Below are 23414 nucleotides of genomic sequence, written 5' to 3' on the forward strand. Positions count from 1 at the left end.
CTTTCCTAAATTCGGCTAAGGTTTATGTTCCTATCACAAGAGAATGAGTCATTTTATTTTACATTTATTATTCTGTATTTATTAATATTTGCTTTGCTGTAGCAAATCTTTGTTCAAACATTACTACCTGCATAAATTCAAGGAGACAGAAACCAATTCATTTGATACATTGATCCAACTAAGCATAACATTTCGAAGAATTACTATAGTAATAGCTCTAGCATCTCACTTCATTTAAATGTATCTACATGATCCATACTGCAATAAATAGTGATTTTTTTTCCTTCCACAAGTTGCATTATGGGTAAGTTCATAAGCACAGTAGCAATTACAATGTGCCTGGGGGCTGCTTACCCTTACTATGGGTGAGTCCCCAGATAATGAGCCTCATGATAGTTTCATACTGAGCACAACTCTAAAACTTTACCACCATGGATGCAAGTAGTCACCCTAATCTGGTCAAAACACGCTCATATGACCTTCATGCAACCATCAGGTATGATGCTCAAGATCTGAAGTTGCATGGCATGCATCAGTTGGCCACTTGCTAACCTTTCCCCACACTCTGCTAGGTCACCACATCTGCCAGGTAATACTCATTCACTTTGTGTGTTGTTCTCACTCAGTACCATAGTTACCAGTAAGTTGTTCAATTGCTGTCAACCAAGAGTGGCTTAAAGTTCAAACAGAATATTCCCAAGGCAGGCTGTGCCCTGTCTTTAGAATAGTGGCTTTTAAACCCATTTTTGCTGAGCGCATATGTGTGGTCAGAGCAAAATTAGAGACCAGGTATGATTTACCTTAACTGTCAAAAACATGAATGATTCCATATTCTCCCCCTATTTTAATGATTTCTTACATTTTATTTCATCTGCAGATGTTCTGCAGATGAACCTTCTTTACCATGCCTTTACACAAGGTAACTAATTCATACAGGTTTCTGTTATTCTGTCTTTCTGGGACTAGCTATTTTGTTATTGTGTTATTCTGGGACTAGTTAATATAGCAGAAATGTAGTAGCAACAAAACCTACTCCTGCATAGACTCCCTTCCATGGGTGGAATCTCCTGTCAGAAGCCTGCTCCTGTGGGGGCTATCCACAGACCAGATTCCTTCAAGGTAGATCCACCTGCACCCCAGCCAAGGGGTCCTTCAGTGGCTGCAGAGCTGATACCTGCTCCCCTGTAGTCCTCCATGGCTTCAGCAATGACCTGAGTTACCATGGTCTTTTCCACATGGAATCTCTTCCCACATCAGGGACCTCCTTCTCCTGACCCTTTGTGTCTGCAGCGATGTTTCTCTCAGATTTTTGTCACTCTTCTCTCACAGCTGCTACATAGTGTTTTTCATACTCTCTTAAATGTCCAGTCTCTTCTCACAGAGATTCTTCCTTCTGGATGGTAAAATTAGCAAATCTGGGATCGCTAAAGTTTCACTGGAACATCAAAAGGACAGTAGAAAGTGATACTGCCAATCATACAGCTTATGTAAACATGTTTTGTTTTGGCTTTGGTTTTCATTAAAAAGATGCACTTGCTAATCTATATGCAGGAGACTTAATTGGAACAAAATATAGAAACTGAGTTTTCTATTTACTTCCAAGGCTCTTCTAACAACCATTAATCATCGCTGTTTATACATTAAAAAAATGTATCACTGAGAATTTTTCAGGTTGTTGGTTTATTTTTGGTGTGGGTTTCTTTTCTTGGTTGGTTTGGTTCTAACCTTTAATATAAAGGCTTCTGTGTGTATCCAAAATGGCATCAGCTGAAAAATATGATTACAAGTTACAACTGCATTTAACTGATGTCAAAGATGCAGGTCGCTTGGACAAAGTCTGTTTTATCACACAATATGGAAGCAATTTTTGTTGTATGCAATCCCATCTACTCAGTAGTCTTACTGCATTGTTAATTCAAGAATATCCTACCCATCTGTATATTAAAAAACACATGCCCAGTACTGTACCTTATAAAAATCTTGCTTGTAAGTAAAGCCACCTTGCTTAGGCAACACAGTGTCCAGTCATCCCTTCCTCTTCAAATACACAATGACGTGAAACTCCAGACAGCTGATGCTCATAAACAGCTGTCACAGTTCATAGCACTAACATTTTACCTTAACCAAGGTTCAGATATCTTTATTCAGCATACTATTTCCTGTTTGCTGCAAAAGGCCTCCGGAATCACATGTGGAACACAACTATGTAATTAAAATACTAAAGAGAACACAATATTCAGAAGATTACACAACACATAACAATCAAACATTAACACTTCTGAACAAAGTCCAACTTAGGTTCATGCCAGGTCGTTGATTGTTCATTTGCTAACCAGTCACATAATCAGATTAGTTTTGTCCTGCAGCCTGCCCCTGTGCTATGAATACTAATGCAGCCCAACTTTCATTTTACTAGCAGAATTGCCACCATTTAAATCACAATAAAGTCGAAGGTAGCTCTGCTGTTACATACTTGAAAACATGTATTAGGGGGGAAAAAGGGCAAATGTTAAATGAAAAGCATCTATCAATCTCCTTCTGCTCCTCTCTTTAACACCTTGTAAAATTCTCACTTCAATACATTATGATACTATGAAACTGAAACAATTTTGTGAGGTCATTTCATTTTTTCCTACTACTGTTTTCCTGCAGCTCCTTCATTTTATAATTTAGATAAATATATAAATGTCAGCCCAGTTTAGGACAAAACTAAGAACCAGAAATATCCTCAAGGCAGGAATCACATTTTCCTGATTCATTGTACAAATCTAGCCCCGACAAAATTCTAACTTTCCTATGTTTCTAAACATATAATTATATTTTTATATTATGTTTCTAAATTCTAACTTTTCTTTGCAGTTAAACTCTGTACAGATTTTTTTTTCTACCTGAGGCTGTAAGGAGCCTATATACCTACTGCTGCATGTGCCCCAGAATTTAGTCTGTCAAAACAGCAGAGGTGTGGACTTTTACCATCATACTACATCGAATGATGATTAATAATGTTTTCTTGACAACCAGATGATCAGCCATCTATACTGAATGCTATCAGTCTTGCTCCTTGCATTCCCTAACACATTTTTGGTCTCTTTTTCTGGCAAATATCAATAAAAACAAGCAGATGGATGGGCCTCTGAAGGACCTTACTTTTCTATTATTCTGATCAAATACTGCTTCTGATACAACCAGCATGTAGAATCTACATCAAATACATACCTTGCATTCAGCAGAGAACTGTGTTCAACTTAACGAGCATTTGACTCAGGAATGCAAGCAGTGCTTGGAGACAGTTTACAACTAAAGCACATTAAAGCACAAGCAGCAGCAGGAAAACTCCTGCTATTATGGAAAAACAGATGAATTGCTACTGAAACACAGCTGCAGCATGTACAGGTAAAACTCCCAGCATTCTCACAGTCTCTCAGAAGAGTCTGTATATGCTGGGACTTGATGCCTGAGTTATTCTATATCTTCATTCAATTTCTCTCTCCAGGTTGTTTTTTTATTATTATTATTGCCTGAATATTTACCACATGCCAGAAAGTCACAGTATGAGACTCTCATTCTTCAAACTCCACTTTAAATGTCATAAGTTTTTAGAAATCCTATCTGCATACTACCCTTTTTCCTCAGTGCTTTAAACAACTGCTAGGTTCTGCTCATCTGAAGATGATCAAAGCTGCCTGAACAGACATTCTGACTGAAGGAATTTAATGCCTGCTGATATTACAAGCAGGCATTGAACTGTTCACTGAACTTAAATCTCATTTTAGAAAATTATATGCAACACAGAGGAAGTTTCAGCACTAGTAATCTCAGAAAAACAACCTAAAACATACAGGCAAATCCCCTTCAATACTTTGAGCATCAAGAAAGCTAAAGAAAGTATTTCCTGACACAGGAGAATATTTAATGCAGTAATGGAGAGAGAAAACCAAAATGTGGTCTGTCTAAAAAGTGAAATATTCACAAGTTTTTAGGGTTGAACTTAGTGTAGTATGGGTACCATTTTTATTTATAAAGACTATTAGTATGCCAGTATTAGCAAATGTCAGAGCAAAAAGTCAGTTTCTGAGCAGTCTTCTATTTTAATGATGTTTCCTATTTTGCCATTCCATAAGCAGTCTGAAATACAACCATTATCTAAATACCCTAAAGTTTTGTTTCTGTGCTATTCTACCCAACAACTTTCTACAGAAAGCTTTACGCATGAAACAGCATACTAAATATGTTCTTTGCAAACCATCAGCATATCACATTGATCAGATAATTTTTCCAATTTATTGTTCAGAAAAATCAATTAGAGGAAACCTACAAGCTACAATGTGTCTTCAATGTTATGTACTCAAACCTTTAATTGTGAAAGGGAATCTATGCTGCATAATAGACCAACGCGATAGAAATGGGTAGATAATCTGAAAATTAATGACCAGTCTTCATTCTGAAATGTGGATAAATATTAATCACTCCCAAATTATGCAGTGTTTGAATGTCTGTAAATAGTTCCCCATATGTAACTTTATTTTTGGAGTACTTAATGGAATCCGATAGGCAGACACTGAGCACCATGCTTGAACACCCAAAGGCTGGGGATAAGCTTTAAAGAAAATGCAATCATACTAAAAGAGAAACTCCAAAAGTTTTATTAGGATTTCAACAGACATTGAAAAAAAAAAATTGCATAATGATTGAAAACATATTTTAAACAAAGTAGCAATGTGGTATCAAGTAAAAGAAAGACTGGAACAAATGTCTATATATGCTGTACGGAACATGTACCAGGAAAGGGATATGACATATTTAAAATTCAAGGGCAAATGTGAACAGGTCACATTTGGATTGACTGACTATACACCAAAGATGTTTTACAAACTGCATAGCAGTGTAAAAAAAAAATTTATCCTAAGCATACTGTATTCCTGCATTTGGAGCAGTTTACAAGGCAGAGATGTTGTTTACAACATTGATATTTTAATAGCTCTGGATTCTCATAAAAAATAAACTAATTTAACAAAAAAGCCTGTATCTATATTTGAAAATAAAAGTGCATGTATTGAGAAATAGTGTTGTTTCTTAAGAAGAGTACTTTAAAAGTTCATTTTAATAGATCAACAACTGATGATACTTTAGATGCAGTTCTGCACTGTGCTACAAGCGAGGTTTTAACACCAGTTCCTCTAACTGAACATCCTCTTTTCCATAAGCACCAAGACATGTGCCTGCCTACTGTACTTATCAGGGTTCTGGGGAGTTAGAAAGAATGCAGAGTACCAAAACCACCACATTATTCACTAAAAAATACCAGTAACCCGAGACAGATGTTTTAAAGTAGATTTATCCATAAATGCGAGCATTATCTCCTCAATTTTCAGGATCCTCCCAGTCACACAACTACTTTTAAACACTGGAGAGCAGCAGCAAGGAGCCATTAGAGCTAAAAGACAAGAACTGATAAAAGTCTATCTCCTGCCTTGTACTGAAGAATTTGTGGGTAATGAGCATTCAAATGCATTCAAAGAACTGGGCTGGGGGTGTAAGATTCCTACCCAAAAGCCAGTTGGTATAGTCAGATCTGTACTTGAATCTAGATTCTCCTTTCCAGATAACCTAACAGCTGAGAATTTCTGCAAATGTTGCTAACTTCTGCAGAGGGTTTACTCCTTTCTTCTCTTCATACAACAAAGAAGAGACATGAAAAGAGAACATGAAGTTTGAAGATCCAGGCAAAGCTTCTATTTGAGTTCATATAATTTCAACTCATGGCACTGAATAACTAGGTTGGTTTTTTTGTTTTGTTTTTTTTCTGAGCACCTATAGCACTCCGAATAGAAAAAAGGCAGTGAATGTTTAGCTGGACTGAATCCAGAATGGGAAATGCACAGATACCAAAGCTATGAACTGCAGCCAGAATAGCCATAAACAAGTGTCCGGTACAGAAATTACAAGTAATAAATGTAGCCATCTTTGTAAACATCTACTCCTTATTAATCTCTTTTTTTTTTTCCTATAATGGAAATACACACTGTATTTCACTGTTCCAAGCTCTGGTCTGTTTCTGTTTTAGCTTTGTGGCACAGTTGCTAAGTGCAACAGGCTAGAGACACCGACAGTAATACAAACAAGCTGGGAAGTCAGTTCAAGTTAAAGTTTTGCTATACCAGGCCATTTTTGATGGCATGTATTCTCTGTTCACAAATGCTTTGTAAGATCTTTTCGTATGGAACACTGGAAACAAATGGGAGTTATTGGTTTAACAAATGTAGTTTAAAATAACATTTCTGATATGCCTTATGCAATTAACAAATCATGTCTCATCTTATGAAGATGATACATTTGCTATACAGACTAGTAATTTAAAATGCTTCTTAAAAAAGCAGCGTTTTTATAGACAAATTAACAGAAAAGGAGACAACACATCTCACAATACCACAGAACAAGTAAAGCCCTTTCATTAGCTGCACTATAAATTCATAACTGTTCATCACATACTTTGAACTTCTGACTGCTCAAGCAATTTAACCCTCAGCCAAATGCAGGACAAGGAAAAATTTTCTGGACATTTGACATTGATATCATTGTAGGTGTAAGAGTAAAAACTAGTATTCCATGGTTTTAGCTCTAAAAGTTTTGCTCCCAGAAGTAAAACAATTGTTAAGAGTTCAGAAGAAAAACAGCAATTGTTGACATGTCAAAACGAAGTTGTACTAAAAATTAAGCTGCTGTAAATCTGAGTTCACTTAGATCATTCCTAAAAAACCTTTTTTTTAAAAAAAGCTGATCCTAGATCACCTGTTTACTAGGAAGAGCAGTAGAACACTGATTTAATGAGAAAAGATGTGCTTAAAAGCTGTGTTTGAGACATCTATTATAAAGTTTTGAATTATTCTTTATCTTTCAAATATTTGGATTATAATTTGTTTACCAAAAAAAAGGACCAGATACAGAAGGTACAGGATTTGGACAGGACCTTCCTCTCACTACAGTTCAGTGGCTCCTATCCAAATGTGGATACTATTTAGAGGCCATTTTTGAGATGTTATCAGTCAACAGCTACATGGGCACCAGTGAATCAGAAAACACACCTTAAGATTTTGTTCTTAAATTATATAAGTTAGATAAAACTACCCTGTCCAGCAAGTTCCGAATTTTTCAAACGTTAAGGCAACTTTCATTACTTTCCAGCTAAACAGTATTATAAAAAATAAATGTCACTTCAAACCTTATATACACAGTGACAGAGTAGATTTAGCTAGAAAGTATCTTTAGTACATTAATAAAGTGTCTCATAATATTACCGAGGTTATATCAGGTGCTTGAGTGTATGTGCAATTGGAGTGGCTGCAATACTTAAAGTACTGGTTTCAAAACGGAGCGCAGTGACCGTCCCTCCTTGGTGAGCTCTCGTGTCACACACATACATGGCAGCGGCACAGCCTCCTCTCTTCTCTCCACTGCGTTGTAGCTGCACTTCTTCAAGTGGTCAGCCATGCTCACAATGTCAGCAAACTTCCACTCGTTCACGGTACAAAAGGCTGTACTGAAGCGCCAAACCTAGAAAATAAGCTGCACTTAGGCTCACAGTGTTTTAAGATACCTCAACTCCGAGCGGGAAATTACATGCTTGTGCTACAAAACTTTCAGGTAATGCTGTCAATAACTCTCACTAAAAATCAACATAAGAAAAAAAACACTACACAGAATTTAGTATTGTTAGTCCCAGGCTGATTCAGACCCCAAGACAACTCTGAACACTGGGAAGAAACAAAGGCAATATTTTTTGTGTCCACAAAAGAGGTACAATCAGAAATTAAATGACAAGGTATTTTAAGACCAGCCACAACAGTTTGTTTCTTATCAACTTCTGCAGCTCCAAATGAGTGCTGCAAGTACTCTGCAGTTTGGGGTGGGGTGAATGACAACAACTGTATTACACAAAGGTCATCCAAAGGTTTTAAATTATTTCAATATTTAAAGCATTCAGCACCAAGGCAATAGATATGATCTCAACAGGTTTGAAATAAAAATTGCTGTCAACACTACACAGGCAAGGAAAGTAAACTTTGTAGGCAGCCTTCTCACTTCTATGGAATATTGATCTTAAAGCAAATCATGAAAAGTAATCTTTTAACATTTTAAAATGCTTGAAAAATCAGAAGTTTATTTACTTACATTCATCAAAAACTAGACTCTACTTCTACTTCTCCAAGTGTGGAGAAGACTGAGACAACCTGCAGCAATTTTCACTTTTTCTATACAATAGTCTCTTTTTTGGAAGGTTATTATACCAAAATCCAGTAGTAACAGACATAATATTAAGAGACAAAGCAGAAACACGACCAATGATATACTTTCCCTTTCAACTTCAAAATAAAAAAAAGTAGTTAACTTACCTTTTCTTTTACCTGCCAAGAACTTCCTTCCGGGCACTTTCTCTTCTCCCAAAGCAGTATCACCATTCCACGTGCTTGAAGCAAGCTTCCACACACATCTCTCATTAAGCGTGACACTCTTGAAAGCTGACATAAACTAAAGCCATCTAGAAAACTAGCAATGTGCTGCAGCACCTCAAAAGGTAGACTACTCAGATGGTCATTATGTAGTCCAATTAAGCAGCTTTTTGCTGGTTCTACTAATACTGTGGATATACAAGGCTGAACTCCAAATGACCGTAAGTGGCGGTCATGAATAATTTTTGCCCCTTGTGTTGAAGGGCAAAACCTTCGTTGAGAATACGTACACCCATAATATGCCAAAGGACACCTCTGCTCCATCCAGCCATTAAGGCCAGCATGAATGTCTCCATGCACATTCTTAAAATGCGACGAAAATTCATTCCTTCTAAACAACTGTCCACAAACAAATGTAAACATTGAACGCTGTTTTGTTTGGTATCTAGCCACATATTCCAATACCAAATCCAATCCAAGGGTCTGGAACGGACTTGGATTTGAGAGCTGTGGGTTGGCATGATCACATGCAGAAGCTGAAGCTATTTCCCCCACCATTGTATTTGTGGCCAGTATAGCAGATGGGAGAGAAAATGTTTGGGTCCCAAAGTCAACGTGATACACATCGACAGCGCGACTTTCTGATATCCCCCTACCTCCGGGAGAATCTCCTAGGCAAAACAACAGAGCTGCAGTGATTAGATCAATTCCCTGAAGACCCATAGGATCTTCTGTTATCTCCAAATCTGATGTATCAACAGCTTTGTCTTCTTTTGGTGTTGACCAATAATGGTTAACAAGGAATCTGTATGATCGATGCCGTAAAAGTGAAAATGCATCTATGTTTCTCAACCTTTCTTGCTCCACTTGTCTCTCTAACATTTCTTCTTCATTAGCATTATGGGGAAGTAGTACATGATTAGAATTGCCATTAACTAAGTGGTCAGCTGGTATTACTTCAACTTGTGCTGTTACGGGGCAGGAGCTGCAAGACTGTAATGCTTCATCATCATGAGATGCAGTACATTCACCATTTGCTACACTGGACGGTTTTGAATTAGATACACCAAGATCTTCAGTGTGGTCCAACACCTTTGAACATTCATTTTCTACATGAAAGCCATTACACAAAAGTGAGGAGTTACTGAGGTTTAGATTTAAGTCATGGTTTTGCACTACATCGTAACAAATATCACAAGAACCATTTTGCTCCATTTGTGAATTTTGACTCAGGCTATCAAAGTTAATTCCCCCAACTGCTCCTACATTATCTTCATCTGGATTTTCAGAGTCAGACTTTTTATCCTGAATAATGCCACTAGAAGTTTGTTCTTTAATCTTGGAATCTTCTTTCATTTCATGTGGTGAAATGCAGAGGTTTGAACTTAACATACCAATGTCCCTTGTAGCTGTGTTCAGGATATCCAGAGCAGCAGCTAAACTCCTCGTTGTTTCTACAGTAGCTTGATAAAGTGCACCATAGGACTCTTCATCTACAGGCATCAAACCATTGGTGTGCACTGTATCAGGGGCACTTGATTTGACAGAGGTTTGCTCTCTGGATTCTGGTATTTGATCACCTGCTTTTGACATCATTGTTGCTACTTTAAGTGATTCTAATAACATGCGCTGGTCTTGAAGAGCTAAAGCCATATCTAGCTGTTCCACTTCATCAACATCTTTACTCAGATTTTCGTAAGATTTTCGGTCAGCATAGCTGACTGGCCATCTATTCCACTCCATGGTACAACATACCACACTTGCAGGACAAACTTCTAGGTGATCAGCAATTTTATTTCGGGCTACTATGAAGGGACATCCAAAGCCACTATTCAAACAAGGCACTCTTTCAAGTGGACATAACATACGATGTTCCTCAGCTTTACATGAGTGAAAAACTGCTCCACAAACCAAGGGGCAGCCAATCAAATCACAGGAAATGCCCGGCTCTGGTCTGGTCATACAACGACGGCTGACACAGTTCACACAGTGCAGGTGTTGCTGATGTTCCTCCATGACTGTAAATCCAATTCTGAGTAAAGAGAAAGGAGAAAACAGCATAGAATATTAACTCAATATTGTTAATATTTACTAGCTAGTATTTGCAGCTTTTGCATGCTTGATCAACAGACATTTTAAGAAAAAAAGTATGTAACATCTTATTTCAAAGAAATGGTGCCTTTCAGCTGAAAATGAGAAATACACATTTGTATCAGAGCCCAGAACATAGTCTATAAATTTATTTACTATATGCAGCTTAAGCAAAAATGTTGTATAATCCTTCATTGTAGAACAGCCCTTTTTCCCTGCCCATTGCAAATAGATAATTCCATGAAAAAAAAAGCATGGCCTTTGACTACATATCCAACTACCTAAAATTATAAATGATGCAATTGCACAGATTACAGAGACAAAATAAAGAAAATTAGATTGATCCTCATGTCCAATTCTCTAAATTAAGCAGTGGCAACCTGTTCCCCAGGCTGCCTGCTACACCTAAGCTGCTGACACCCTCTTCTTGCAGTTCATTTTAAGGTAATCTGCAGCCTTCAGTGAGCATGTCAATTCCATACCACGTCCCATTCTCTCCTCAGTCCCTGCATCTGACAGACTGCAGTCCTTTACAACATCTCTTCACTCTTTTTCTTCATCTATAGCCTATAGCTCCGCCCTTTATTTTCTACAGGAGTTGTTGTACAAGGGTAGCAGTAATGCTAAATAAGTCCTTTTCACTGAAAACATTTACATAAAACTTCAGTTGCCAACATGGTCCTATATATATGTCCACCTCAACCCACAAAATGTAATTTTTAAGTGCATCCCATGGCCACCCTGATCATGATACCAGCAATTTGAAATGTAAGGATATGAACAACTCTGCATAACAAGACGAAACAGCAATAAAAATCAAAATACATGTACATCCACAGTGCAATCTATTACAACATGTTGACAACAACAAAAAATTCAATTATTTTCTGTGGTATGGAAAAATAAAGAAAAAACAAACAAAAAAAAGCCAAAAAAAACCCAAAAACAAAACAAAACAAAAGAGTAAACTTTGTGTCTTTGTATCACTTACTGAAAAAGTCTAGAACTGCTCTCTAGCTGGAGTGCAGGCCCACACAAATTACAAAGCTCTCCCCTATACTCTTACAAATTCCCTCTCAGAAGTGATACCAGTAGGGATTAAAGTTCAGAGGTATCAGTAAATGACTTGCACAGAGCTAAATCTCAAAAATACTTTTTCAAAAATGCATTGCTCAGTTCCATCTTTTCCTTACTCCTCCCTCTCTAGCAATTTTCCTGAGAAATAAAATGCTCAGAGAATTTAAGATTAATAAAGATAGTTTCTTACTCTGCTAACAAGTGCTCTCACACATTGTCTTTAGACTAAACACTTCAGGTTTAATGCCTTAAACCTTCTTAAATTAAAATGACTCTAAACTATAAAAAGAAAACTGCTTCTCTTCAAACTGAAGGTAGAAGGAAACAAAAGTGCCGTTAAGACACTCCAAATAATTTAAAGCATTTAAATAGAAATCTATGTGACACTTCACTCACTTGTATTATTTTAAAATGCTTTGAAATTCATACCAACTTTAAGCAGCAATCAGTCCTCATACCCCCATGTGTCGTAATTTGGATAACTTAAATATTTTAGCCACCCACTCTCTGGAACACTTTTAACAAAAAAGCATATGTGCTACACTTAGCAGGCAAAACACAGCTGAATTTCCCCCACCATACCTTAGCATTTATATACTGAGTAACAGTAAGTTTCAAATAAACTGTCATGTGTATCTGTCACTGGACTCAGTGAATGACTTGTTCAACCTTTTTGCAAATCTCTCTGGCACACAACCTGCTTTTGACTTGCAAATTAAGTCAGATAGCATCTACTACAAAGCGACTAAACATGTTCAGTAAAGAATGAAAAAATTATTTGACTTCTCTGATGATAGTTTTAGTACTACCAGCAAAGCCCTCTCTGAGTAATTCTTGCCAAATACTGTGGCCTGTTGCTAGACCAAAGAAAATCTCAGAAATTTCCATCAATACTGAAAGAGAACTACTTCTCCTCAAGTCAACAGGTGAACAGAGACCAAAAAGCAGCTCTCAGGTTATGTGTATATTCTGAAGTGCATAAGACAAAATGGAAATAGCACTGAAAAAGACAATTGCTAGTTTATAATGCCAGGGCCTTTAGAGAGCCCAGCCCCTGCTTCATCTATCTAAACAGAGCCCTGCTCCAATAAAGCAACAGCCTGCTCACTTCAAGCTGGCCAGAAGTGAGCCACCTGGAGAGCAGCATGCAGGTGTGGTCAGGCAGGAGTAGCCATGACTCTCTTAAGATGGGACAGTGTGTTGCTAAAGTGGGCTCAGTTGCACAGGTCCCACCTGCCTGTGAGTGTACCTGAGATGACCTCTGCCTCACTGAGGGGGTTATGGATACTCTCACCCTGTTGAGCGGCTTCACCATCCAGTTGACAGTGCCCCAGGTGAAAAGAGGGCACCTACATCATGAGCTGCCCTTTCCCACGGGGTGGAAAAGCTGGGAACAGTCTGGCAGCAGCCCAGGGGATAGTGCTGTCAAGACTCACAGGATGTTCCTCCACAGCAGCGAGGGGCAGGCCTGGGCTGCCCTGGGTGCTGCTGCTGCACAACTCCGCGCTGGGTGCACAGAGCGGGTGCAGACACACATCCATTCCAAACTCTCATGGGCTCTGTAGCCCATTCCATATCAACTGTAGCACTTAGACTTCTGTGGGAATTTCACATCAACATCAGATCACGTCAAGATGTGTCATGTGACAGTAATTTGGGCCAAAATTGTATTGATTTTGGGCAAGGCAGACGAGCCACCTTCACTTAACCCAGATAGGGGATACATGTCAATTATGCTGGATAAATAGCACACACACCTAAGCCAGCACTATTCTACTGCTTCTAGGCCAAAGCTGGCCCACATGCAGCAGCTCAGAACACAGTCAAACTGAGCTCGTGTTTGCCTGCACCATTTCTGGAGACATACCCTAAATTAGTCAACCATCATTAAATACTATCTTTAAATAGCCTGAGCTTACACAGAACATTCTATTAAGACAGTAAAACATCCTCCTCCCCAGCACACTATCTTGGTCTTTACAAGTAAGATTGTGAAACCTGAGTTGCACAATGATACTGGCTTTTCTCAGGCTCCTGAACTCCTTTCACTCATAAGCCAATATTCATCAAAACTTAATTATTTCATATAAGCAAATGGCCTTTCAAAGTAAGGAGACAAAACCTGGTGAAAACATCAAATATCACTACGAGACTGTGTGTGAAAGCCAAAGATGACTCTAAAATCCCAAGTCATATCAATAGCTAGATGCTAATTTATTCTATTACAGATGCTTCAGGTTGGTTTTATCAAGAAACAGACAAGCACAAAATCAATTAAACAGGTAAAGTAACTTATTCTCTCAGTTTCTATATATATAAGAATTTTACTGGTCACCAAGAAGCTTGATATTAGTTGCCATTTATCATACAATTAAAATCATTTGGCTCATTTTCTAAATATATATTTTAAAATATCTTCAGACATCAGTAAAACAGCAGCAGAAAATTCACTAAAATTCTGCATTCTGCTTACAAGCCTTAATTCCTCAGCACCTGCTGTAAAACTTCAATTTAGTCAAAATGTTGCATTTTATTTATAAGTTACTACAAAGTCCTTTAAATTTATTAAATGTTCTTTTATGCACCTTTAATTTTAATACTTGAGCTTCAAACTCAAAAGCTGTTTTGGGCAGCCAAGAGTTCCTGGACTGTTTGAACTATAGGTTTCTGATATAATTCAATTCTTAAACTCAAATTAAGTCCAAAGGAAAAAAAAAAAAACTACCCTATCAAACTGGTAAAATAAATAGGTAAGACCTCAAAAATTAGCACACTGATTGATCAGCAAATGGCCATGACTCACTCTATTTTGTTAGCTAACTTTGTAAACCGCAGAACTTAGCACCTCTTTCATTCATAGATTAAGAGCATTCGCATATGAATAATTTCCCATTAAAGAACCACAACCAATATATCATTAGCACTACACCGAGAACAAGAACCACCCTCTTCCCAAATATTGCTTTGTAAAGAAAAAAAAAACCTGTTGGGTAAAGGGGAGATAAAGAAAATTCTCGAGGTAACAAGTCCTTTAATTTCCTACAATACAGCAAATTGAAAGGGCTAACAAACTATGTCATTGCTGACTTTAAGGAAAATACCTGTTGTTAAAACACATGCCAATAATATTTACAGTGCTTATTATCCCACTGTGCTCCTTGTCACAATGTGGTCAGAAAACAGTGTTGGAACAATGACTACAGCAAGAACGAACAGCTGTCCTTTCCTGATAGTGGAGTGTCAGCAACCAGCTTCAGTTCCTTCAGTTCAGAGTGCCCAAGTACATACACTTGACTGTTACTAGCAGAGAAACCTAAAAATACATCCCGTTCCAGTGAGGTGACCACTGCTCTCAGAATTTGTGCCATCACTTGATGTTATTGTACATACTATACAGTCAGCTGACTAAATCAGCCAGAACATGCTTTGAAAATCTGTCATAATTAAAAGGATTAAAATTCCAGCTGCTACAGCCACGTGATTTCCAGTTGCTGTTGTAACACAAACATTAAAATAGCATAATAAGGGTTTCAGACACACACAATACTTCAGTTGCAAGTGCGAGCTCTTACTTTCTTCTATACCCCAAAAACTGTACTCAGTACTACCAAAACCAAAGCCTGCTTGCTCACTCTCTCCTATATGGATTCTTTGGGGCCAGTGAGACAGGACATCACAGCAACCATTACTGCTATTGGAGCCCTCCATTACACAACCCCCTTTTATTCATCAAATCTGTAAAGCTCAACTACCTTTGAGACTCTTCTATCAAATTCAACTGAATAGACCAACAGGTTCTTAAATTACTGCTTCAAGGAAGTGGAAGGCTAGAGACACACAAGCTGCACTACAGGTTTAAACTCCCAGAAGCATCCAAATCCACCCATAAGCAAATACATGCAAACCGTACTAAAAAATTCCCTTTTGTTTTGGACACTGCAGAAGTGATGCCTTGAGTTTTAGCTTTTATATTTTTCAGATCCTGTACCGGATTAGTGTGTAACCCTGAATTTCATATAGGGTGTTAGTAAGCTCTCATCACAGTTTGGTCAGACAAAACAATCCTTCCAGACCTGAGAACCAAGATTATCATCACAGCCTCAGGCCCCGAAAAGTATAAACAAAAGTAAATTGGGGGGGGGAGCAAAACGGGGAAACGTGACTTCATTACCTGCAGCTGCAATTGGAATATTAACCTCTGATATGCAAACAGACCAAACATATGAAAAACTTGTGACCATCGTCCATCTTGGGTGTAGCCTCTGCAAGGCTCCTGCAGTGCCCCAGGTGTATCTGTTAAAGATCTTTAATAAATACTCACTTTATTCTCTAACTGTGTCTAGTCTGTTCTACGTAGCCAGTCCAAGGCATCAGAAGAGACAGCTGTATTTCTCAATCTTCCCTCTTTTACCCACGTTTCTCTCAGGAGCTTATCCTTTGATGCCAAATTTAAATTCTCAACTTTACACGACACTAATTACCATCCCCCACCTCTAAGTTCATCAGGACAACCCTGATTTCTAACAAGGTAGACCAGGGAAGCTAAAACTATATTCAAAATAGTTGGATGGATGACTGTTCACTGCATTCTCAAACAAAAATTAATCCACAACTAAGATGAGAGCATCCTCCCTGGCTGGTAGTGACTGCACATACTGAACATACTAGAAAAAATCTACATTAATTTATTGTTAATCACTGAAAACATGAAAAGAGCTCCAATTACTAAAGTCCAAACTACTATGTAGCAGGACGCTACTTCAACCATTACTATCATAGTTTACAGCTATTATTATGTATTACATAAAAGAGGCAGAAAAAGGTTACACTAAAATGGCTTTTTACTGCAAGAACAAAAAAACCCTCAGGGGGACACATACTTCTGGAAAGATTATAGTTTTATCAGTTGTCTAGCATTAAAGGAATATATACTAGCTGCTTTTTTAAGCATAAATCAAAGTTACTTATCCACCTCACAAACAAACCAGACCAAAGAAAGAGAAATCTCTAACTACAGCAGAAATAATGAACACTAGAATATAGAGAATTGCAGCCTTTTTTATGCCAACCTTATTTATAAGACTTCTCCATGTCTGCCCCTGCCCCAAATATCCATTTTTCCCAGTGGAAAACTATCTTCCTAGCATTCAGAGAATACAGTGAAATTATTTCCTTATAAATCATTGCAGCCAAAAAAAAATAAAAAAAAAAATAAAATAAAAAAAGAATTCAAGGGGAAAAGAACCAAAGTAAAACACTGCTTTGACTGAAATGGACCCTCCACTGATGCCCTACCTGTCTGGCTTTGTTACATTTTAGAATAGGAGCTCTGATGAAATGACAGAACACTTTCCTCTATCCCTGTTAAACTCAGTTAAAAGAGTGCTAAAAATCAAAAGCAAAACTACTAGGCTTTTCTTTAGAGTACTTTTGTGACAGATCTGCCATGCATTCTTGCTTCCCTGACAGATTCCCCAGAGAAGGAGCCCAAAGACCTCAAAGTGCCTTTGGCCACACACGGACACAGGACAACCACACGAGGAACAGCTACACTCACTGCATGGCTCAGGCACAAAAGCACTCTACCTGTTGAAACGGTGACAGGGCAGAATCAGCTAGAGAGCCAGTAGATTTCATGTGTAAAGCACTTCTGAACTTGAACACAGTGTGACTCCTCGACTGCTGCAGATTCTGCAAGAAATGAGATCAGAAGTAAGGTTTCATTTCAGGTGTAGACATTACTTTCTGTATGCACAATCTCCTGCAAAAGTCATGCGCTTACACTGTCTGGGGCTACAAACACTGAAATTTTTTGTAGATTTTATGGGAATATAAACAAGCTTTTAATAGACTTCCCAAGCACAACTTGAGTTCTGTCATTTTAGCTTATTGCTAGCTGTAAGTCACACTGGATGGTAACCTAATTACATTTAAGGCTGTAAGAGATTATTAAGAGTTATTATTCTGACCTACTAGACTTAATTCACTGCTCTGACCACTTCAGGAAGAAAAAAAACCAAACTCATATGAAAGATTGCAACAGCTGGAGAACTGAAAGAAATAAATCAAGTTTGATTCTTTTACAAACTGCATTTTAGTCTAGTTAAAGTTTGTCCATCTTCAGTCTTCATACATGGGAACTTATTAAGCAGTTGCTTACTATTAAAAAGCTTTTTACTGTAACAAGATGCTTCTTCCATTCTTTCATGCCCAAGGATTACCACTAAAATTTAAGAGAGGTGAAACTAAGGTGATATGCCCAAAGGAACAATGATATTCTTATCCAAATACCAACTCACAAATCCTCCAGAAAAGCAGGAAAGAAAATAAGCCATTTCTCAATAACCAGAGACAGAACTAATGGGGAAAAAAAAGAAAACATTCTGTATTACAGTAGGTTGTTTTAACCACCCAAAAGAAGCCAGAAATAAATCCTTCTTATGTAATATTTTAATTCATGCATGGTGCTGCCCAAGAATTCCTGACCTCTGTATACTTACAGAAATCAGGCCAAACATCTCATTAATATACTCTTTCAGGTCTTACTACACAAGTTTAACCAGGTCCCATAGCAAAATGAGAAAACAACTTTAAAGTAAATAGACTATGAAAGCAACTTCTCTCCAACATCCTATACTGAAGTGCAGTGTCATGTATTCTGTCCATATGAAGTTATTTTTTCAGTTAACAATATACGCTTATATTAGACAATGGTCTAAACATGCAGCAAAATAGATGGTGCACAAAAAAAATTTAACAGACATACCCACAAGGATACCTTATCAGATTATACTCAAGTAGAAATGATGGGAGGTTGTCTCAAAATATTTTGAAAAAATTGCAGTAAAACAAAAAATAAATTGATATTATAGGACAGTTTTAACAACTTTATTCTACTCTATTTTCAGGTATTTCCCTTTTCTATCAAATGAAAGACACTTCTCACAGCAACTGTCAGGCTTTTCCCCCTTCCAAGCTGCTTGGTTTTAAAACCAACAAAACAGTGAAAAAAAAAAAAAAAGACAGTTATAAATAAAACTATTGTCTAAACAAAACTTCATCTATCTCCAACAGTTGATGACAGAAAGCTGGGAATGTATCTCATAGTGAGCATGATATACCAGCTCTTTCAGTGTGTTTCTAACACGACTGAAGAACTGGAAAACACAAACATCTTCACTACAAGTTTGTACAGGGTTTTAGGACATAGGATTATTCATCGATTTGTTACCTCTAATATCATTTAGACTGCCTTTTCCAAATGTCAACAGGCTTGATGTTATTTCTTTTTGCCCAAGGACTCCAGCTGAACGATCCTATCCAAACACATTCCTTATCTGGTGACAACAGTGACTCAGACAAAACAAGGTTTTGTAAGAGCATTTAAGCTTTGCCAGTAAAGCACACTCCTATAAAGATCCTATTTGCAATGAATCTATCACACCAACAAATTTCTCTGTCAAACAGTACTTTTGGAAAACTACAGTTTGTACAAGAGATGTTTCTAAGTAGACAAATAAAAGCCTGAACTTCAACAAAACACCACCCACCTTCCAGCACCTCTGTAGCAAAGTCTGAACCAGGTATGACAATCAGCCTGAACCACTACCTAAAGTTTCACATGAACAGCTGTAACTACATCACTCAGAAACTTACCTCACCATGCCTCTCATTCTCAAGCTTTGAGACCTATCATTTTTTCATCATGATTTCACATTAAGAGCTTAGATCAATGTTGGACATTTGCTAAGAAACAGCACAATCTACTCAGCTGGAGGTTCTACTACTGACTTTTATAACATGACACTAAATGTTGCATTAGAAACTATTAAAAACAGTAGCTTGCAAAGTAAGTCAGAATCTAGAGCTCCCCTGCAATTTTAACTCTCTTGGCCTGTTTCAGAGCAGTTCATATTACAAGACTTTTCAGCCTTTTTCCTTTATTCAATATTGAGACTAGACAGTGTCCTGACATTAAGGACAGCTTACACAGATTTCTCTGTAACCATCAATAATGTAAATATTCCTCTTTGCGGTCTGTTCAGGAATACTTATCACGCCTTATACAATCTAAGCATCTTACTAATAGATATGCTATCTTTATTCTTATTATGCAGATAAGGAATCTGAAGGGAAATTGTCACCACTACAGTGATGACTATACGTGATTCCCTGCTCCCATCTTTATTCCACTGGATCTCATTGCCAGAGGCAAACAGCATTTGCCTCCTTTTAGATAGAGCCCACCAAAGAAATAGGTCTATCGATGTGAGGGAAATTTTGTTCCTTTTAGTTCAATTGGACTGAAGACAAAATAGGGGTTTCTTATATAGCTCAAATCTGCAGCAGCCACAGGAACTCATTTGAAGACTAATAATCATATGCTTTCTTCTTCAGAAGGTTGTAGACTACACCCTCTGTTGTAGACACTCTTTACGACCTACGAACCTGGCTGTCCAAAAACATGCAGAAATCTTGTCCAGAAACTTTCCAACCAGACACTGCTTGTTAAATACAGCAGTTATTCTGCCCATTAGACATCGAAGTAGGAGGCAAGGGAAATATAACCCGAACTTAAGAAGTTGAGTAAATGCAGAATTTAGTGCAAAAGAAAGAATGTTCAGGCAGCAGACTAAAAACACTGCTTTTGCATAGCTTTTTCCTATTCTGCTGGGATTCTCCTGTTCCTTTTAACTTTGGAAGCAAATGAGAGAAGAGACCCCACAAAAAGACTCAGCCTGCAATACAATCCCAATTCACTCTCTCTAATCTGTTTCTTCTCTCAATGAAACTTGACCATTATGGAGAAATTCCACATAGAAATTTACACGCATACAAAGTGGAAGACAGAGTAAAGCTGGCTGTGCATTTTTCAGTATTCCAGGTACTCAACTTGCTTATCAACAAAGTTCTTCTACTATTTTTTGTACTTCTGGGAGAGGGGTGCAGAGAGGAAGGTCATAAATAATTGACATCCTCCTCAAATGGGATGCATGAACCTTAACCTCCCTAATCACAGCACAAGTTAAGGAGTATCACATCAACGTGAAGCAAAAAGCAGCAGGTGTCCAGGTAAGGACTTAAGCTCCACACCAATTCTAGGAGGAAGCAAAGGAGGTATCTTGCCTAAGTGCTAGCGCAAGCAAGGTGAGGCTGTTACTTCGGGGCCCTGGGTTTGGACTAGCATGCTAACAGTTATCTGGCATATTAACAACATAATCAGCAAAAGGGAAACAAGTATTATGAAAAGCTTCTCAGCCAAATCCGAATAAAGCATTACTGAACAAAAGAAAGCCACCTCTCCAGCCCACGGGTTACTTCCTTCAAGAATTTTGAAGACCTACTACGAACAACAGCGACGCTAACAACTTTTGGAAGTGAGGCCACACAACTGTTCCAACACGCCAGCCGTTCAACAAGCTGCTGTCATCTCCCTGTATGCTTCTGATTGCCGACCCGCGGGGTTACAGGAGTACAACCACACAACCCTCGCTACCTTCCTAAAAGAGGGAAACAAAGGCTCCACTGCACGTCAAAAAACTGCCATTAAAAAAAAGGGACTGAGCGAAGACACCACCTCTTGAAGGTCTGAGCACATCTACTAGAAATAACACAAACACGGCGGATTAGAGAAGGATTTCAGCAATACTTCTGGATTATTTGCTCTCTTCCTCGTCCTTTCACGCAAAAAGCCCACTCCCCGACTCTGGTCTCCACAGCAGCAGGCAGACCCCGGCCCTACGCCCTTCCCACGTGCTATCGCGACACCCCGACAGCGCTGGCACCACGGCGGGCTCAGAGGAAGCGGCCGCGGCACAGCTCAGTCCGCCGCCACCCGTGGGCCCGGCGGCAGCGGCCACCCTAAATGGCCCGGCGCTCCGGGCCCCGCGGGACACGGGGGGCGGCCGAAGAGGAGGCGATGCCGGCGGAGCCGCAGATCGAGCCCCCCCGGCCTCTCCCAGCCGCGACCTGTCAGGGGCGGCGGCGGAGAGGCGCCCCCGGGCGCTCGGGCCCCCGCCGGGCCGCCATTTGTTTATCGCCCGGCTGCCGGGCAGCGGGCGCGGCCGCAGGCGGGACGCAGGGCCCGGCTCTCCCCGCCAGTCGCGGAGAGCAGCGGCGGCTCACCCGTCCCCGTCGCTCCGCGGGCAGGCGCGGGAGCCTGCGCTGCGCTTCGCGCTTTCCCCCCGCCGAGCTCCGGCCGCCGCCGCCGCCGCCGCGCTCGGTCCGCTTCTCTTCCCTTCGCTTCTCTTCGCTCCGCCTCTCCCGGCCCGGCCTCGCCGCCCGCGGGGCTCCCGGCGCGGCCCCGCTCCGGCCGCGCCCCCGCCGGCCGCGCGCGCGCGTGCCAGGGACAAGGCTAGGGCCAGCGAGCGCGCGGGGCGGGGCGGGGCGGGGCGGGGCGTCCGGGGGGTGGGGCCGAGGCCCGGGAGCGCGCGCGCGGCGGCGCGGCCCCGTTCGCTCTCGGCGGAGGGGGCGGGGTGCCCGGATGTCGCGTGCGCGCTCCCCCCCGCCCCGGCGCGCGTGCGCGGCGCGGCCGGAGCTGGGGCCGGCGTGTGGCGCTGGGAATGCGCCGCGGCCTCGGCCCTGCCCAGCCGGGAGCCCAGCCCAGCTCAGCCCGGAGCCAAGTCCAGCCCAGCCCAGCCCTGCTCAGCCGGGAGCCCGGCTCCTGGCCTGGGGTCACTGGTCCGACAGCTCTCCCGAGCCCTCCTGTGCTGGAGGTAGCGCGGGCGGAGGCGCGGCGAGCACGGCTGCTGCCTTGGGTCCTGTAAGCCCCGCTCCGCTCGCCAGGGACAGAATCTCCAGCCTTGGTTCCTCCACCATAATCCATCCCGTAACCAAAGTCAGCTTTCCGGGCCTCTACAGGCGCTGGGCTTTGCTAAAGCCGTCGCCTCAACAAAACCTTTCCTGCCAGCCATCACAGTAGGCCTTTTGGTGTCACGGGCAATGCTTCTCTAACACCGTTCTTGTAGTATGTTAGACTTATGGTCCAGAACTTTATTCCAGAAACCTGGCCATATGCCCACAGGCGCTGGTTGCTGAGCCTTCCTGCAAAGGTTCTACCCTTTGGCCAGTTTAAGAGGCTGTAGGAGTTACGCAGGGTGTTACCCCTGTAAGGGTTTTTACTCCTCATATGCCTTCCATGTTTTAAGGGGCTACAGTATATCTTGAGTCCTGAGGAAAAAAAACCAGCTGAACCTGGACTATGCCATTGTTTCAGAGGGAAAATATTAAACATCTGAATATGTTGTGGCCACAGAAGATTGAGTGAAGAGATTAGTTAATTGACGAGAAAAAATATTTTTTCTTTAAACTTCCAGGAAAACCTTGTTAGTGTGCACCCAGGTTCTGAAGACCTTGTTTCCCTGCCATTTGTGTAGATTTCTGTTGGAGAGAGGTTGCACGTGTTTAAGAGCTAGCCAAATAGCTCTGAATCTCTCAGCACCTAACACAGGCGTGGGGAGTAAGTAAAAATGTGACTTTCAAGTTTGGCATTTATCACCTTAGAAGACTCTTTCTTACTCTATGAAAGCATGAAGGAAAGGCATTAGTCATCATTTCCATGTTAGCTATGTAAGACAAAATGCATGACCTTAATATTGAGGCATCATTGCCAGCACTTCCTATAATAAGCACTCTCAGGTTTGCCCCACCCTTCTATGACAGGCTTGATCTTCCTTGATCCTGAGGACAGGTCCTTTTTCTCCTCATAGGTTTGATTATAGGATCAGTATATAATAATCTAGCCAAGTGAGCTCCAGAAGATGGTAGGGATTGGCACCATGACTCAGAGAAGCCAAGCGG

The 23414-nt window shown here is 40.2% G+C and overlaps 1 protein-coding gene across 4 annotated transcripts; it reads right to left on the reverse strand.

Annotated features, from left to right (window-relative positions):
• Positions 1 to 4627: 4627 nt before the first annotated feature.
• On the reverse strand, positions 4628 to 21935 carry FBXO30 (F-box protein 30). 4 transcript variants are annotated; one of them, XM_086877559.1, is made up of 4 exons: positions 21741 to 21935; positions 17202 to 17306; positions 8391 to 10479; positions 4628 to 7551 (listed from the first exon to the last, which is right to left on the reverse strand). In XM_086877559.1, the coding sequence occupies exons 3-4, from the start codon at positions 10461 to 10463 to the stop codon at positions 7348 to 7350; spliced, it is 2277 nt and encodes a 758-aa protein (XP_086733685.1). In that variant the 5' UTR covers positions 10464 to 10479; positions 17202 to 17306; positions 21741 to 21935; the 3' UTR covers positions 4628 to 7347. The 4 variants fall into 4 exon arrangements, with proteins under 4 accessions (XP_086733685.1, XP_023779310.1, XP_023779311.1 ...); XM_023923542.2 differs by lacking the exon at positions 21741 to 21935 and adding an exon at positions 21193 to 21708; XM_023923543.2 differs by lacking the exon at positions 21741 to 21935 and adding an exon at positions 21265 to 21623.
• Between the last annotated feature and the right edge of the window lie 1479 nt (positions 21936 to 23414).

This window comes from Cyanistes caeruleus, chromosome 2 (genome assembly GCF_971803275.1).
Source record: "Cyanistes caeruleus chromosome 2, bCyaCae1.hap1.1, whole genome shotgun sequence".
Lineage (NCBI taxonomy): Eukaryota > Metazoa > Chordata > Aves > Passeriformes > Paridae > Cyanistes > Cyanistes caeruleus.

What these genes read in the sequence shown, in the direction of transcription:
- FBXO30 (XM_086877559.1), bottom strand. Translation starts at nt 10,463, where the DNA reads ATGGAGGAACATCAGCAACACCTGCACTGTGTGAACTGTGTCAGCCGT. An exon ending in CTTGGCAGGTAAAAGAAAAG is followed by an intron (nt 7,552 to 8,390) that starts GTAAGTTAACTA and finishes CTTATTTTCTAG; the next exon opens with GTTTGGCGCTTCAGTACAGC.